This window comes from Mobula birostris, chromosome 31, assembly GCF_030028105.1.
Source record: "Mobula birostris isolate sMobBir1 chromosome 31, sMobBir1.hap1, whole genome shotgun sequence".
NCBI lineage: Eukaryota > Metazoa > Chordata > Chondrichthyes > Myliobatiformes > Myliobatidae > Mobula > Mobula birostris.
The window spans coordinates 23,906,953-23,921,940 of NC_092400.1; the positions used below are offsets into that span (position 1 = coordinate 23,906,953).

The 14,988-nt window shown below is 36.4% G+C and overlaps 1 protein-coding gene and 1 long non-coding RNA gene across 2 annotated transcripts in view; one reads left to right on the forward strand and one right to left on the reverse strand.

Annotated features, from left to right (window-relative positions):
* The window catches only part of LOC140190863 (uncharacterized), a 96,924-nt gene extending 86,129 nt beyond the window's left edge, over positions 1 to 10,795 (forward strand). The window contains exon 3 of the long non-coding RNA XR_011883698.1: positions 10,299 to 10,795. This is a non-coding gene — a long non-coding RNA (uncharacterized lncRNA). The remainder of the gene's footprint in view (positions 1 to 10,298) is intronic.
* The window catches only part of ap1b1 (adaptor related protein complex 1 subunit beta 1), a 67,508-nt gene that overhangs the window by 32,051 nt on the left and 20,469 nt on the right, over positions 1 to 14,988 (reverse strand). Inside the window, exons 6-13 of the mRNA XM_072247759.1 lie at positions 11,032 to 11,222; positions 10,469 to 10,690; positions 8,533 to 8,653; positions 6,753 to 6,848; positions 5,972 to 6,087; positions 3,989 to 4,154; positions 2,237 to 2,335; positions 174 to 433 (exon numbers count right to left, since the gene is read on the reverse strand). Coding sequence (XP_072103860.1) covers positions 174 to 433; positions 2,237 to 2,335; positions 3,989 to 4,154; positions 5,972 to 6,087; positions 6,753 to 6,848; positions 8,533 to 8,653; positions 10,469 to 10,690; positions 11,032 to 11,222 — 1,271 coding nt within the window. The remainder of the gene's footprint in view (positions 1 to 173; positions 434 to 2,236; positions 2,336 to 3,988; positions 4,155 to 5,971; positions 6,088 to 6,752; positions 6,849 to 8,532; positions 8,654 to 10,468; positions 10,691 to 11,031; positions 11,223 to 14,988) is intronic.

The window sequence follows — 14,988 nt, forward strand, 5'->3', positions numbered from 1 at the left end:
TCAATACATTATTAAGCTAAGCTTGCATTGTATCTCCAAGCTTTGAAGATCTATCGCTTTTGAGAAAACAAGAACAAATACCCTGAAAGCTGCAGCCTTGCTTTTGATATTTCTTTCCTTGGGAAGGTTGGGAAAAAACTGATGCAGTAATAGCTTTTACATTTTTTACTTACGATCCAGATCGTGGTGGTAGCCTCTTATGTTGAACACCTCTGCTGCCTTCCACAAATGCACTGGGTGGCTTATGGTACACAGAGGCCAGTGTTCCAATATGGCAGATTAATTCATCAAGGAGCGTTGGCTCAATAAGATCAGTTTCTTCTGAAATCAGAGGTTTTTCTGCCAATACAACTTCTTTTGCTGCCACTGGATCTGTAGAAAGTAGACGCCAGTATATATAGCCACGGTCTCTCAAATCAGGGTTGTCAGAGTCCTGGATTAGAAAGATACTCCATAAATTATTTTCAAGTTATATATTAGAACAGCACACACAATTGTTAGCTGTTGATAGCAGCATCCGGTTAACAAACACTGAGTATGGTAGTGTAGTGGTTAGCACAACGCTTTACAGTACCAGCGACCTGGGTTCAATTCCTGCCCTTGCCTGGGAAGAGTCTGTACGTTCTCCCCGTGACCATGTGGGTTTCCTCCAGGTGCCCTGGTTTCCTCTTACATTCCAAAGACGTACCAGTTGGTGCGTTAATTGGTCATTGTAAATTGTCCGTGATTAAGCTGGAATTAAATCGGGGTATTACTGGGCAACATGGCTCAAAGAGCCGGAAGGGCCAATTCTGCACTGTATCACAATAAATAAATAAATCATGTGTTCTAGAGAAACACCAAGTTACAGTTTTATCATAAATAGCTCCAGCACAAAATGTTTGGTAATTAAAATACTACACAAACTAAAGTAGTAATTTGTCCATTAATTCCATTATAGATCCTTCACGACTTCTATTATCCAATTTTGAGGTGCCTTTAGTGACTCGTGAATGTACCATCCAAACCAAGGGTAGCTGTTCCTTTAATTCACTCACGGAATTCTACTGAAAAGGTGCCAGACTGAAGTTAAAAGATCTATCCTCTCATTAAGGCTAGGAGTGGGGGTAGCAATGCTGATTTCTATCCTGCGGTATCACAGCAATTTGCTACATCAAGCGTATGCATTCCATAATTTATTTCAACATAATTGAATTGACAATGGAAAATTTCTTGTTGCGCTGTTCACATTAGATCAGCAATCATGTCACAAAGAAAGAATTTGAATACCTAAGTAGATTATAGCTGGACTGAGATAAGTGTAACTTTCCCTTGCAGATGGAGCTATATTTTTTTTAAATTTTAGGAATTGTTATTTTTCCTAATGTTATGAAACCAGATATTTGGGCAAGTATTCAGATAGGAAAGTAGCAGAGATAAACAAGCCTCATGCAAGCAGATTTAGCACTAATAGACAACATGATTGGCATTAATGAAGTGGTCCATAAGAGTCTTGTTTCTGCACTGTATATTTCTATGACTCTAAAACCAAGAGTTAAATCACTCTCGAAGCATATACAGATAGGTTTTCAAATGAAAGCATATAGTACTCTATGAGCAGCGGCAAACAAGCAAACAAATACCAAGTAAGTGTGCCCCATTCTATTTTAAGGTATGTCAATGTAACAAACTTGGTTTCCAAAATATTCTAGTCAACATTCTTTTTCAAATTTTTAGAAATAAGTGGAAACTAAAGAAATCTGGCAGGTGCAGATATTCAGAATAACAGTCAAACTCTTCCTGAGAAAAGTCAGCAGATGACATAGAAGTCTTAAAATTTGCTGATAAGCAATCACTGGAATCTTGCCAACCACACTCTAGGGCTTGAAGCCTAGCATCCAAGTGCCAAATTCCTGCAATTCCAACAGACACTGGGGAAACTGTCCACTGACCATTCACAGGTTAGATTTGATGAAGGAAGAGCTGTGAGCTGTGATGGACACAAGCATAAGGCAACCACTGTCTTTTTAAAATGAGTTTACTTTAATATTTTTTAAAATTTAAAAGCACATTTAATTACTCAGGACTACGACTATGAAAACCAATTTCCCCCGGGATCAATAAAGTATGACTATTTCTTTAAGAATTCAAATTATTTTTAGAAGTTTTAAGAGCAAGTATTACTATCTGTAATTTATAGCAAAGTTGCAATCTCTGCAATTTAACCTTCAAAGCATATGAAAACAATGTATCAAACCTGTGTCGCCAAGCTTAGAACTTGCTGCACCAGTTCTTGTGTCTCAGTCGGTTTTTTTAAGAATAGTTTCACAATAGCAGTCAAAAGTTGTAGTTGAACCTGTTACGAAAGATAAAACTGCCATGAAGTAACAAGAGCTGAATTTTCCAATAAAACCAAATATTTAAAACCGCAAATACAACTTTTTTGGAAACTTCACATTCATAATCCACCTTCAATGTCTAAACATCTTTTCATGCACAGGAGCATTCCTAGCACAGAAAATGTAAATACAAGTCATCAACATTACTATTATTTCCTTGGGAACTAGTAACATTCTGCACATTCTATTGGGTGTGTTCAAACTAAAAGAGATTATGCAATTAAGGAAGACACCATATTAACAGAGAGACAGGTATTTCCTTGGGCAAAGAAAATAAATCATCAAGCCAGACGCTGAACCATCGGGATTTCCAAGAAAACAGAGCAGATCATCAACATTTTATTTAAAAAAAATTATTTCATTCAACAACATTCCAAAATTACAGATGATAAACTTACTGGTCAGTAATTACCAGGTTTTAAGTATGTATTTCCTCATAAATAGGTTTACATAGGCTGCTTTGTAATCCTCAAAGGTGCAATTCCCAGACTTTTTCCTCCTCTATTTTCCGCAGAATCATTCAATATCAACGTATAACAGAATATATATCAATTCTGTTTAAGTACCACAGTCTGCATCGCCCACAGGATTTCACTAAAATTATGGGAAATCATACAACACTGCCAATCCACCATCTGCATCAAGTGAATTCTTTGATGTAGTTATAGTATAAACAACCATGTTTCTCAAAGAGGCAGGCTGAGAATTCCTTTATACATCACTTTCTGGATAACTTTTCCGCACAATGCTTCTGAAATTGACATTCAAGAGTTTGTGCAAATGAAATTCATTTTAAAAGGGTATAGCAATCAACCTGACTTTTGGCTATTGATATGGCTCTTGGAAAACTGTTTCTAACAATTTTCCCTTACTCCTCCCCTGCAAAATTCACAGTCTGCCAATATCTGACATGTTGCTAAGGGATGATAATGCATGGAAAAATGCAAGTGTGATTCATCTACCCACCCGGCAGACAGACAAATATTGGTGGAAATTCCAATTCACCAAAGGATCTGGACATAATTAAAATACAGGCAATAATATGTGCTTCCTCAGATGTAACAACAAATGTTACAGGTTAATTGTTACTGTGTGAGAAAAGGCAGAATGCCAACGTAATGTGATTGAGTACAAGCAAGACCTATCCACCTGCAGACACAAAAAAATCCATGAATTTTTAGGACAACCAGCAGCTTCATTCTATATTTTTTAAAAATTTCTATCATGGAATCGAATTCAAATTTTTAACTGATATTGTGGGATTTTAATTTACTTTCTTTGATTAGTCTATGGTTTGGAATGCAGGTCCATTAAACATTGTCATAGCACATTTTCCAAAACATTTCAGAACTGTTAGCTCACCATAACCTTATTTTAATGTTTCTGCTCCATTTTACCACAGTCAAGAAAATGACCTCAGGGTTGTATGTGGTGACATACATGTACTTTGACAATAAATTGATGTACCTTGAACTTTTAATTGCCCTATACTTACGTATTTTTTCAATCGTTGCATTTGCGTACATGCCATTAGGGCTAAATGACCGCATAAGAAAATGACAAAATTATTTTCCGGTCTCTCTCGGAAAATTTAACCTTCAACTTCTTACCTGTGTGCTCTCATCATGGAATCCTTCCAGGAAGCTCTCTAATAGCTCATCAGCATTGTCAATTCTTTCTGCATACTCTCCAACTATCCATATCATCGCTGCTCTTGCTTCTGGTTCATCCAATGAGTCCAGATTTTCACAGAGTGTTGCAATAACACTTTCATACCTTTAACAATAAGCAAGACGTTAAGATGCAACCAGGGATAAGATTTTAACTTACCTAATATCCCCAAAAAATATATTAGCCAATTTTGCAGAACATTTTTAAATCAATGCATTCGATGAACTATTGTAAATGTGAAGAAAGCTTAACTTTAGATTGAATTGGACCAGAACTTCAGAAAATTGTGTTTCAGTTTGTGGGTTCAAGGCTCTGAATTTATAAAGCAATTTATCATCTCCATGATATAAATACACTTATGCAGTCCCTCCGAGAGGACCACAACCTTGTTGCAATTTGGAGGCTTGTGTGCCTCAATGACCCAGAGAGCAATGTTGGCTGGAGTAGGGGCTTTAAACTTTGGCTCTTGGTACGGTGACATGTCAAACAGGTCAAAGGATAGAGGCCTGACTAAGAGCGGTCCACCTGTCCTCCAGGCTTGGGGGTTCAGCTCAGGGCCAACAACCCTGACTGGTAAAAAAAATAGTTACGGAAATAGCAATAAAGAATCCTTCTACATCTGAGTGCAATGGTATTCCTGAGCCTCCACCTGGGATGTGCATGACTGACAGTAGTGAAAACTGAGAGGAAGCTACTGACACGATGAAGGGAGACCTGAACACCACCAGAGATGGAGGACCTTCATTGTTACCCTAAACACCAGCAGTGGATTAGGCAGTAAGAAGTACTATTGTATGTACTTATGCAGTCAAGCATTCTCAAATATACTAATGCATAGAAAAGTATTCTGTGTGTGTTTATTTAATTATGCAGACCTGAGCTAATGCCATAACATTAACCAATGACAGCATCAACAGCACAGACTTTGCTTGATTGAACAAGCTACCTGACACATAAAGAGAGAAGGATTCAAATAAAAGGTACAAAAGTAGCCAACTTTGGGATTTAAATAGGGTTGAGAAAAGGGCTTAAGAAGTAAAACAAAATTAAGGTAAAAAAACCACTTAATTATAACATTTATTTTTCTATAAGCATTCAATATGAGCAACCTTTTCCTTTCATCTTTGTTTTGGTAGAGTACCAGAATGAGGTCTCTATGATTTCACTAGTACTACAACATGGCAAAACAAAGAAGGAAATAAAGCTTTGAAGGTGGCAAAAATCTGAATAAATTTACAACTAGATTCACCTTAAATGGAAACATAACCTTTGACATATATAACTACAAATGATTATGGTTAAATGACAGCCATTGGTAACAAGATTGAAGTAGGCACTCAAGTTTTAGTTTATCAAGAAGCTGTAATGTGTCAAACTTCAGAACTGAATATAATTGCAAAAGCTTTAAATATTCTCTACAGAAGAGATGTTGCTTTCTGAATAACTGCAAATGTCATAAAAGCTTTACAATCGGGAATAAAAAAACTGATTAGGCAGCATCCATTATTAAGGACCTCCAGCACCCAGGGTATGCCTTTTCGCACTGTTACCATCAGGTAGGAGATACAGAAGCCTGAAGGCATACACTCAGCGATTCAGGAACAGCTTCTTCCCCTCTGCCATCCAATTCCTAAATGGACATTGAAGCTTTGGACACTACCTCACTTTTTCAAAATATACAGTATTTCTGTTCAGTTTTTGCACATTTAAAAAAATCTATTCAATATATGTAATTGATTTACGTGTTTATTATGTTTTATTTTTTTTCTCTCTCTCTGCTAGATTATGTATTGCATTGAACTGCTGCTACTAAACTAACAAATTTCACGTCATATGCTGGTGATAATAAACCTGATTCTGATTCTAACCTAAATTGAAGGACAAAGCAGATAAATCAGAGCAGAAAGCAGAAGTGAACCTACTTGTTTGGGTATTTACGGAAAATGTCCTTTATTACTACAATAGCTTCTTGGACGACGTAGTTTACTTTTGTCTGAATGAGATCAAGTAGCGTACTCACGCAGCGTTCTGCTGATTGCTGCAACAAAAACCATCGAGTTTATGACAAACGTTTTCACTTCAATTGCAATGATTCTTTACAGATTTATTGTCAGTGCTTTCTTTTAAATACCAAAGACAACTAAGAAAAATCCTTGACTTCACCAATCAGGCTTAAAATTGATATTATCGCTGACAACCAGTTCTGGCATAGATAATATTAGCTCTGATTTATAAGGCACAGTTTTTGCCAACCCACAGCATGAACAGAATTCAATTAATACTTTAAAGTTTGCAGATAAATTATTTATTAACCCTGTTAATTGAACCAGTAAAAATCAATAATTTGCCATTGACTAATCAGAAACCCAACTGGATCAGCATCAGCTTACAAACAGCCCTCAATTCCTGTACTTCACTTCAGCACATCAAGTGCAATGGAAAAAATAATTATTTTATTATGTAACATCTGGAAAAAAAATTTAAAGTGTATGGGGTTTAAAAGAACTATCAGGAAAATTTGCTAGTACAAATCCTGAAAATGCTGCTTTATTGGAGTATTACTGTACATTACCATGATTTTAGTGAGCCACAGAAAATCATCCCTGGTTGTTAATGCTGTAGTAAGCCAGTAATCCTGTGAAATTTTGATTATAAACTTGATTGAAAATTTCTTGCTGTACCAGCAATAATTTAAATTCTTACCTCAACTTTAATTGCACATCGTCCAATTGCACGCACAGCTTTTCGTACAAAGTCAACATCTACTTCAGTGGCATACTCCTTCAGTTCTGCCAAAACCTTCACGTTGGGATGATGAAGCAAAATAAACAGATTAGAAATTGGACACAGTATAAATTCAGCAATATTTACAGTTTGGCAAACTAGATGATAATTGCGTTGTTTTGTGACCGAAGTCATAAATTTTATTTTGTCCATTTTGAAAAGGGATACTACCTCCAAGACTGCATTTGATGGAAGACCAAATAGCTTCACTCAGCATTTCATAACGTTTAATTGACAATCATATAACTCATCTGTCATCATAGCCTCCCAGTTATATTATTTTTTTTTAAGTATACAGGCTAACTAGTTCTTAATATTTCATTTTTTTTAAACCTCACCCGCACATTTGCTTCCATTTCTATTGTCTATCACGTACAAATGGATTTTCTTAACAGATAAAAGCAGCATGTGTTCACATTTTAGTTAAAATTCTCTAGAACATATAGAAGTCTTTTGAAATAAAGCTTTGCTTTTGCTAAGAAGAAATAATGAAACAGATTAAGCTGAGGACCAACAAGAATTCATTTGATAAAACCCAGCTGTTACAGAAAGATATATTGAAATACTATGGTTTACAACACGTGGAACCTGTAGTTTTCCATTGCTTTTGTTGAAGGAATGTACTCGATAATGGCTAATTCAGGATCCAAGGAGGAAGTGTCAGGTTTATGCTGCATAGTTTAAAAATTAATGCCATTCTAGACATAAAGCTCCAGACATTCTCAGTTGAATATTGCACACTCTGAATAAATTTCCATAGCTGCAAACTTTAACAGGGTGGAAAAATACTTCAAGCTAACACTGTAATGGATACGAATAGTTTCAATGAGAAAATAAAAAAGGAAGATTAGTCAGTTACAATCAAATAAACTCAGTACCCCCAGGGAAATATACAATTCAATCATATATCTTTAATTCAATCTTTCTCTGTTCATTTCAGGTATTGGCAAATGGCATTGGAGCAAATAATGTACCTATTAAATTTATCCTGACAGACTTCCCAGGCTTTAGGAAATCTGCGTATATGCAGTGTGTTAGCTCTAATTCTATACAGACTTCATAGAGTCGAAATTACTCCTTGTAATTAGAGAACCCTCAAAAATAGCTATTTGTTGCAAGGCAACTTCACTAAGAAACCGAGATATGCCTATAACTTATAATCACCCCACACTGGATATTTTAGGAATGATAATCGTAGGGCCAATGGGATGAAGTAACAGTCCCCAGTAGCTTTAACATTTATTGATCTCCAATAACTAGATGTATCAGAATCAAGTTCATCACTGACATACATATAGCAGTAAAATGACTAGAAATAAGAATATATTTTAAATAAATAAATATTGCAAAAAAAAAAAAAGAACAAAATTGCAGAGTGGTATTCATGGACCACTCAGAAATCTGATAGTGGAGAAGAAACTGTTCCTAAAACATTGAGTGATATTCAGTATTTGAAACAATCAACCTTTTTAATCCAAATCAAATGAGGATACATCAGCAAAGTTTCTAATAATTATACACCAAACATTCATGTGTCTGAAAACCATCTTTTTGTAGCAAGCATTTAAACACAAGTAATTACTTCATAATTTGAAAACTTTTTATTCCATTTACAGACTGGTTACAGCTCAGTTACTCAAGGTGTACCAAAAAGGTTAACCTTATTCAAACCTAAGCTTAGTGCCATTTAGTCACTAACCTGTGCAATGTTGGCTTGAGAAGCCAATCGAATCATAATATCCAGTTTTTCCAGTTTCACATATATTGGATCATTGTATTTTACAAAGAAAACCTTCATTTCATGCTTAAGAATCTCAGACCTAAAAAAATTAAAGAGAAACTCATAATATAGAAGTAAAAGTAAAATTGTAAATTTACTCTTTTAAACTAATACTTTTGAAAACCACAATCAAATATTCACTTTACTATGCTTTGCTTGTATCTCTAACTATTCTATCTCATAGCCTTCATTTTCCTTTATTCATGGTCCCTATAACTTCCCACATTAAGTGATCAAAATGATGATTTTATCCATACCTCATCTCCCCAGCAACCCTGGTTTTACCCCATCAAATATTCCCTTTGTCCCATCCAAACTTTCCCCAACTCTTTCTACAACTTAAAATTAGCTCACTTTCTCTTTCCCACTTTTAAAAGTCCTCCACATGAACTCTTTCTCATTCCACAGATGCTGCCTGAACTGCTGAGTGTTTCCAGTATGTATTATAAACCTCCAGATAGATTTACCAAACTTGTACCCGGCATGCAAATTCTTATCAGAGATTGAAGGATGAAGGGAGATGTTCATGAAATTTATAGATTAACCTATACAAGCGCAGGTCAGATTTATTTGTGAGTTACATGTGGAACTGGTATAAAGATGGCAAGCCACAATGTAATCTAGAGAGGCACCTCAGAATTTTGAAAAGACAAAAAGAAAAATAAAACTGAAGGAACATTTTAATGGGTAGGGTGATGGCAAGGTAAGCACATGAAGCAGGTACAAGAGTCAGCACAGAAGCAGAGCCAGCTGATTGAAAAGTCTCTAATCAACATTAGGTATGACAAATTAATTCCTCGGAGCTAATGTTAAAGATGAAGGAACTAGGAAAGGATTTAATTAAATAAATACAATATCTCTGTTTTGGAACATATTGGGATGGTAGGCAGATTATCATGTGGTTCCATACCACGTGAAATGCTTTTGCCATAAGCCCTAATATCAAGAATTCAGGATGCTAACACAAGACACAAAGTGCACAAAATGTTGGTGAGGCTGCACTTGAAAAGGTTGTATCAGTTATGGTCAACCTGCTATAAGAAAGAATGAGAAAGGGTTTATGAGAATCTTGCCAGGACTTCAGTGACTTTGTTACATAGAGAAAATGGACAGGTTAGGACTGTTTCCAGAAGTGTAGAAGACTAAACATCGATCTTATAAAAATTATGAAGGAAAAAGATAGGTTGAATACACAGTCATTTTCTTGGGATTAGGAAATAAAGAACTACAGTCCAGGTTTAAGGTACGAGGAAAAAGATTTAACAGGAAGCTGATGGTAAATTTTTCTCCACACCGAGGGTGGTACATATATGGAAGAATATATGGTTGAGGTGAGTACAATAACAAAGGGTTATTAGACAGGTAATTGGGTAGGAAGGGTTTAGAGCAGGGGTTCCAAAACTGGGGTCCACGGATCCCTTGCTTAATGGCATTGATCCAAGGCATAAAAAAAAGGTTGGGAACCCCTGTTTTAGTGGGATAAGGGTCAAAGGCAGGCAAATGTGACAAGCTTAAATTGGGATCATTGTCAGCCTGAATCAGATGGGCCTGTTTCCGTGCTATATTACCCCATAAAAATTATTACAGGGTAATATAAGAAATATTTCATGAGACAAGGACACTTTATATAAAATTAATGTTCCTTGCTGCTTAACATTATTGTAAAAATATACTTTTTCTACCAGACCTACAATCACAAACAAGAGAAAATCTACAGATGCTGGAAATCCAAGCAACACACACAAAGTGCTGGAGAAACGCACCAGATCAGGCAGCATTGATGGAGAAGAGTAACAGTCAACATTTCAGGTCAAGACCCTTCATCAGGATTATACAATCATGTAGTTTAATATACCTTTTCTGTACAATGAGGTTGATATTCCGGAGGGCAACATATTGGAGCTCTGGTTCTGCAGACAACAGTGTTACCAGTGGGGGAGCCAGTTTCTTCAACAAAGTGCCATAGTAATCCAAGTCCTTTGAAAGCATCTCCATGAATTTCATCAGAACCTTAACAGCCGACAGGACAACAGCTGAGTTGGCGTGAGATAAACGTGGCGTCACACGCTCACAGATGCTATTGGGCAAAACATTTTAATTAAATTACTGTTAATATACTTTGTACCTCAGAATGTACTCCTGGCATATACTGCATCATCTTGATATAAAGGAATAAAAGTTTTCAACACTATTACAAAATTTAAAATAACTTACTTATGCAATTATTAGGTACAACATTAAGATGATTGTTGCAAAATCAATAAATTCAAAATTAAATACATCTTTAAACTAATTCAAGTACAAGTTACAGAAAAACAAAATCATTTATAACAATCTTAAAATTAAATTAACATTCGTAGTCAGTAATGTTTTCCTAGCTAAATAAAAATTTCACATTATCGATTCTGACTATTTTACCTTTGAGCTTCTCGGTCATCCTTTGGGCTATAATTGGCTAAGCAATCAAGGATAAATATCTGGCCCCATTCAGTACATTCATTTAAGGCTGTTAAAAGCTTGTTGATTGTCTGAAAATTGAGGTCTAACAAGTTGCTGTTTGGATGAGATTCTGCAATCTCCGACAGAGCAGCCACAGCATTTGCAACGACCTGCAGATTAAAGATTTAGGGTAAAGTCAGTTGACAGAGCAGAGGAGATTCACCATGGTGTTGTTTGAATCAGAGGACAACTGGCTATTTTTCCCTCAAGCAAAGGAGGCTGGGTGGATCTGATACAGTTTTAAAAATTGTAATAGGCAGATAGGGTAGGCAGTCACAATCTTTCACATTGCAGGGGCATAAAAATGATAATAGGATCAAGTTCCGTTTACTGTCATTCAACTGTACACATGTATATCGCCAAATGAAACAGCATTCCTCTGGACTAAGGTGCACAGCACACACATAACACAAAGTAATATAACCATAAATAAATTAACAAATAATAAGCAGCATATACAAGTTAGAAGTATAATGCCACTGGTACTTCATATGATGAGAGCATATGATGAGATTTGTACATGGTGGCAGGGAGACCAGCAGTGTTACTGCCCGGGAAAAGAAGCTGTTTCCTGACCTAGTGCTACTGCGTCTTCTGCCTGATGGTAGGAGGCCAAAGACATTGTTGGCTGGATGGGAGGGATAAATGAAAATGCTAAGGGCCCTGTGTACACAGCGCTCCTAATAAATATCTCGAATGCGTGGAAGAAAGTCACCATTTCTCTCTCAGTAAGCCCTGTATTCCTCTGTAGGGACTTGCAGTCAAGATGCCTTGCAATTACTGTATCAGACGGTGATGTAGTTGGTCAGGGCGCTTGATGGTGCTCCTGAAAAATTGGTTAAATTTGGTTCACGTGAGAGGAGGAAATTTTAAAGGGAATTTGAGAAGTTCTTTACAGTGCGGAGAGAGTTGACATATGGAACTTGCTGCCACAGATATCCTAGTAAGACATAAACATTAGGTTTAAAGGGATATTCAGATAGGCACTTTAATAAGTACCTGGTACTTATGAAGGGTCTCGGCCCGAAACATTGGCTGTTCCCCTCCATAAATGCTGCCTGACTTGCTGAGTTTCTCCAGTATTTTGTGTGTGTTGCACAGGAATAGAAACAGTATGGGTCTAGTGGATGTGTAAACGTGAATACCGAAGTCATTCTGACATGAAGGAAGAAAACACCAGTTATGACCTTAAAATATTGGCATCAATGGTTCAGATCATGCTCCTCTTCAGCTGGCAGATCCAGAGAAAACCGCACAGTACCAACATTGCACAGATCAACTCTCCTATGCAATGCAGAAGCATGGACAAAGTTACAAACTCAGATTTGCAGGTTTGACCTGTTCTACTGCTGTACTCTGCGTTGAATCCAGAGGCAAAGTTTAGTTGTGCTGACCTGAGGGGATGTGTTCACTTTTAAATCAGGTACTTAGCCTTTAATGCCACGTAATCTAGTGCAACTCCAAGTCACTGATCTGAGTTGAATGTAAGTGATTCATTTTGTGTTTTTTTTTTAGCTTAATTGCTTTTAATCAACTGATACTAGTTAAATTTGCTCTTAAATAAATTTATTTAATTTGAAGTACATTTTAAATCTACTTCTGGGCATTTAGAAACAGATGAAAGTGCAGTTGACAGTATAAACTGTTAAAAAGTCATTGGAAGGTACAGGGCTAAATCGCAGTATCCACTAACAGGCCTGGTTGCAAATGGCAGACCACGGTCTTGTCACAAGCTGCTAGCTCAGTTGTGCTCTTGGAGTTGCTGAAGTATAGAAGAGCTGTGGGTTTCAAGCAAGAGGCATAAGCCCATCCAATGCTAACTACACTGCAAGTATTATGAACAATTTTAGGCCCCTTATCTATGAAAGGAAGAGCTGGCACTGGAGACGGTCCAGTGGAAGCTTACGAGAATAATCCCGGGAATGAAAAGGTTAGCATATGAGGAGTGTTTGATGGCTCTGGGCCTGTACTCACTGGAGTTTAGCAGAATAAGGGGGCATCTCATTGAAACCTATTGAACACTGAAAGGCCTAGATAAAGCGGAGGACGTAAGAATGTTCCCTACAGTGGGGTAATTTAGGCCTAGAGGGAACATCCTCAGAATTGAAGGGTGTCTCTTTAGAATGGAGATGAAGAGGAACTTGTTTATCCAGAAGGTGGTGAATCGTTAGAATTCATTGCCACCGACAGCTATGGAGGCAGGTCACTGGGTATATTTAAAGCAGAGGATGATAGGTTCTTGTTCAGCAAGTACGTCAAACGAGAAGGCAGGAGAATGGAGTTGAGAGGGATAATAAATCAGCCGTGATGGAATGGCAGAGCAGACTTGAAGGTCCAAGTAGCTTAATTCTGCTCCTATGTCTTATAACCTAGCCTCCGAAATCAAACATAGCATTCAGCCCAGTGTATATAAAATGCTTAATTCGAATGCATGATGTTTCTTGATACTTATAGGGAAAAGATTAAAAATTGGACTTATGCTGTTTCTTTTTGATTTATGTGAAGGTAGGTCATTTTTTTACTTTAAAGATTTAAGGACATACTTTCATTTGAGTCAAATATAAAGAAAGATCAACTAAAACAAAAACCACAAAAACTCTACAGATTTGATTCTGTCACAAAACTTACTGTGTTGCATTATCTAACGCTTGTACATTTTATTTATGCAACAACTTAAGTAATCTAATAATTTATATATATTAGAGCTCATAAAGAGTTAATGATGGCTTAAATTAACAAGTCTTTTTCATACTCTTTTGGGTAAGTTATTAATTTAAGCCATCATTAACTCTTTATGAGCTCTAATATATATAAATTATTAGATCACTTAAGTTGTTGCATAAATAGAACCATAATTATGTGAATTTTTGAGAATTGTTAGCTGGTCACAAAGCATCAGGCACACAAACCCAAGTGGATTTTTATGTACCTTTCACCCATACAGCTACCAGCAAAATAAATATTTTGACATTACCCCAAAGTTTTTCATTGTGAACTTCCAGCAGCAAATTGTGTCAAAAGTGCAGATTAAGTAACAGCAAGTTAACATTATTTTCAACATTTAAGATCCATATTGGACGAGAAAATGGCAAGCATTCAAGCTGCTTTCCATCAATGGAAGAAATCCTGCAGGTGATTGGATCTTACAAAAAAAATCAGCTACTAGAACAGCAGTTCCCAGCCTGGGGTCCATGGACCCCTTGCTTAATGGTATTGGTCCAGGGATAATAGAGGTTGGGGACCCCTTTACTAGAGGAAAGATTGATTCATTGTTATGGAGAAGCAGAACATTTCATTCAATTTCCTGCAACACATTTTTGCATCTACTGTACTGTAGATCTTAACATTCTTTTGTATTTCATAACCTTGCATATCAAGTAAAGTAAGCTACTGAATGCTAACAGAAGAGTGAACAAGCTTCTCCAAAAATGCTCTATTTGTGCTAAGTGCTTACCAGGTGTGCAAGCAAGCCTTTCTACTCCCATCCTCCCATTCTACTTCTGCTACTCATAAACAATAGAAAATAAAGATATATCGTTAAAGTCATGCTGAGGTCTTAATAGTAGCCAGAGCTTAAAAGATGTTATGATTATAGTTAGAAAAGTTAAGGAACTGTTCATACTGCATTTTCAGGTTGTGTATGCTGAAATTCTCAAAATGTCTTGAGCTGCCAGTAAAGAATTTTTCTTTCAACTCACCAATGTTTCATATTGTTTATTAAATAACAGAAATAACTTGAAGTAGGAATTTAAATCTAAAAATGATTCAAATAATCTGAACTAAGCAACTTCAAAATAACAAATATATGTAAGCCATCAAACTTATCTGTTTACTTATTGAGATACAGCACCTAGTAGGCCCTTCCTGCCCTTCGAG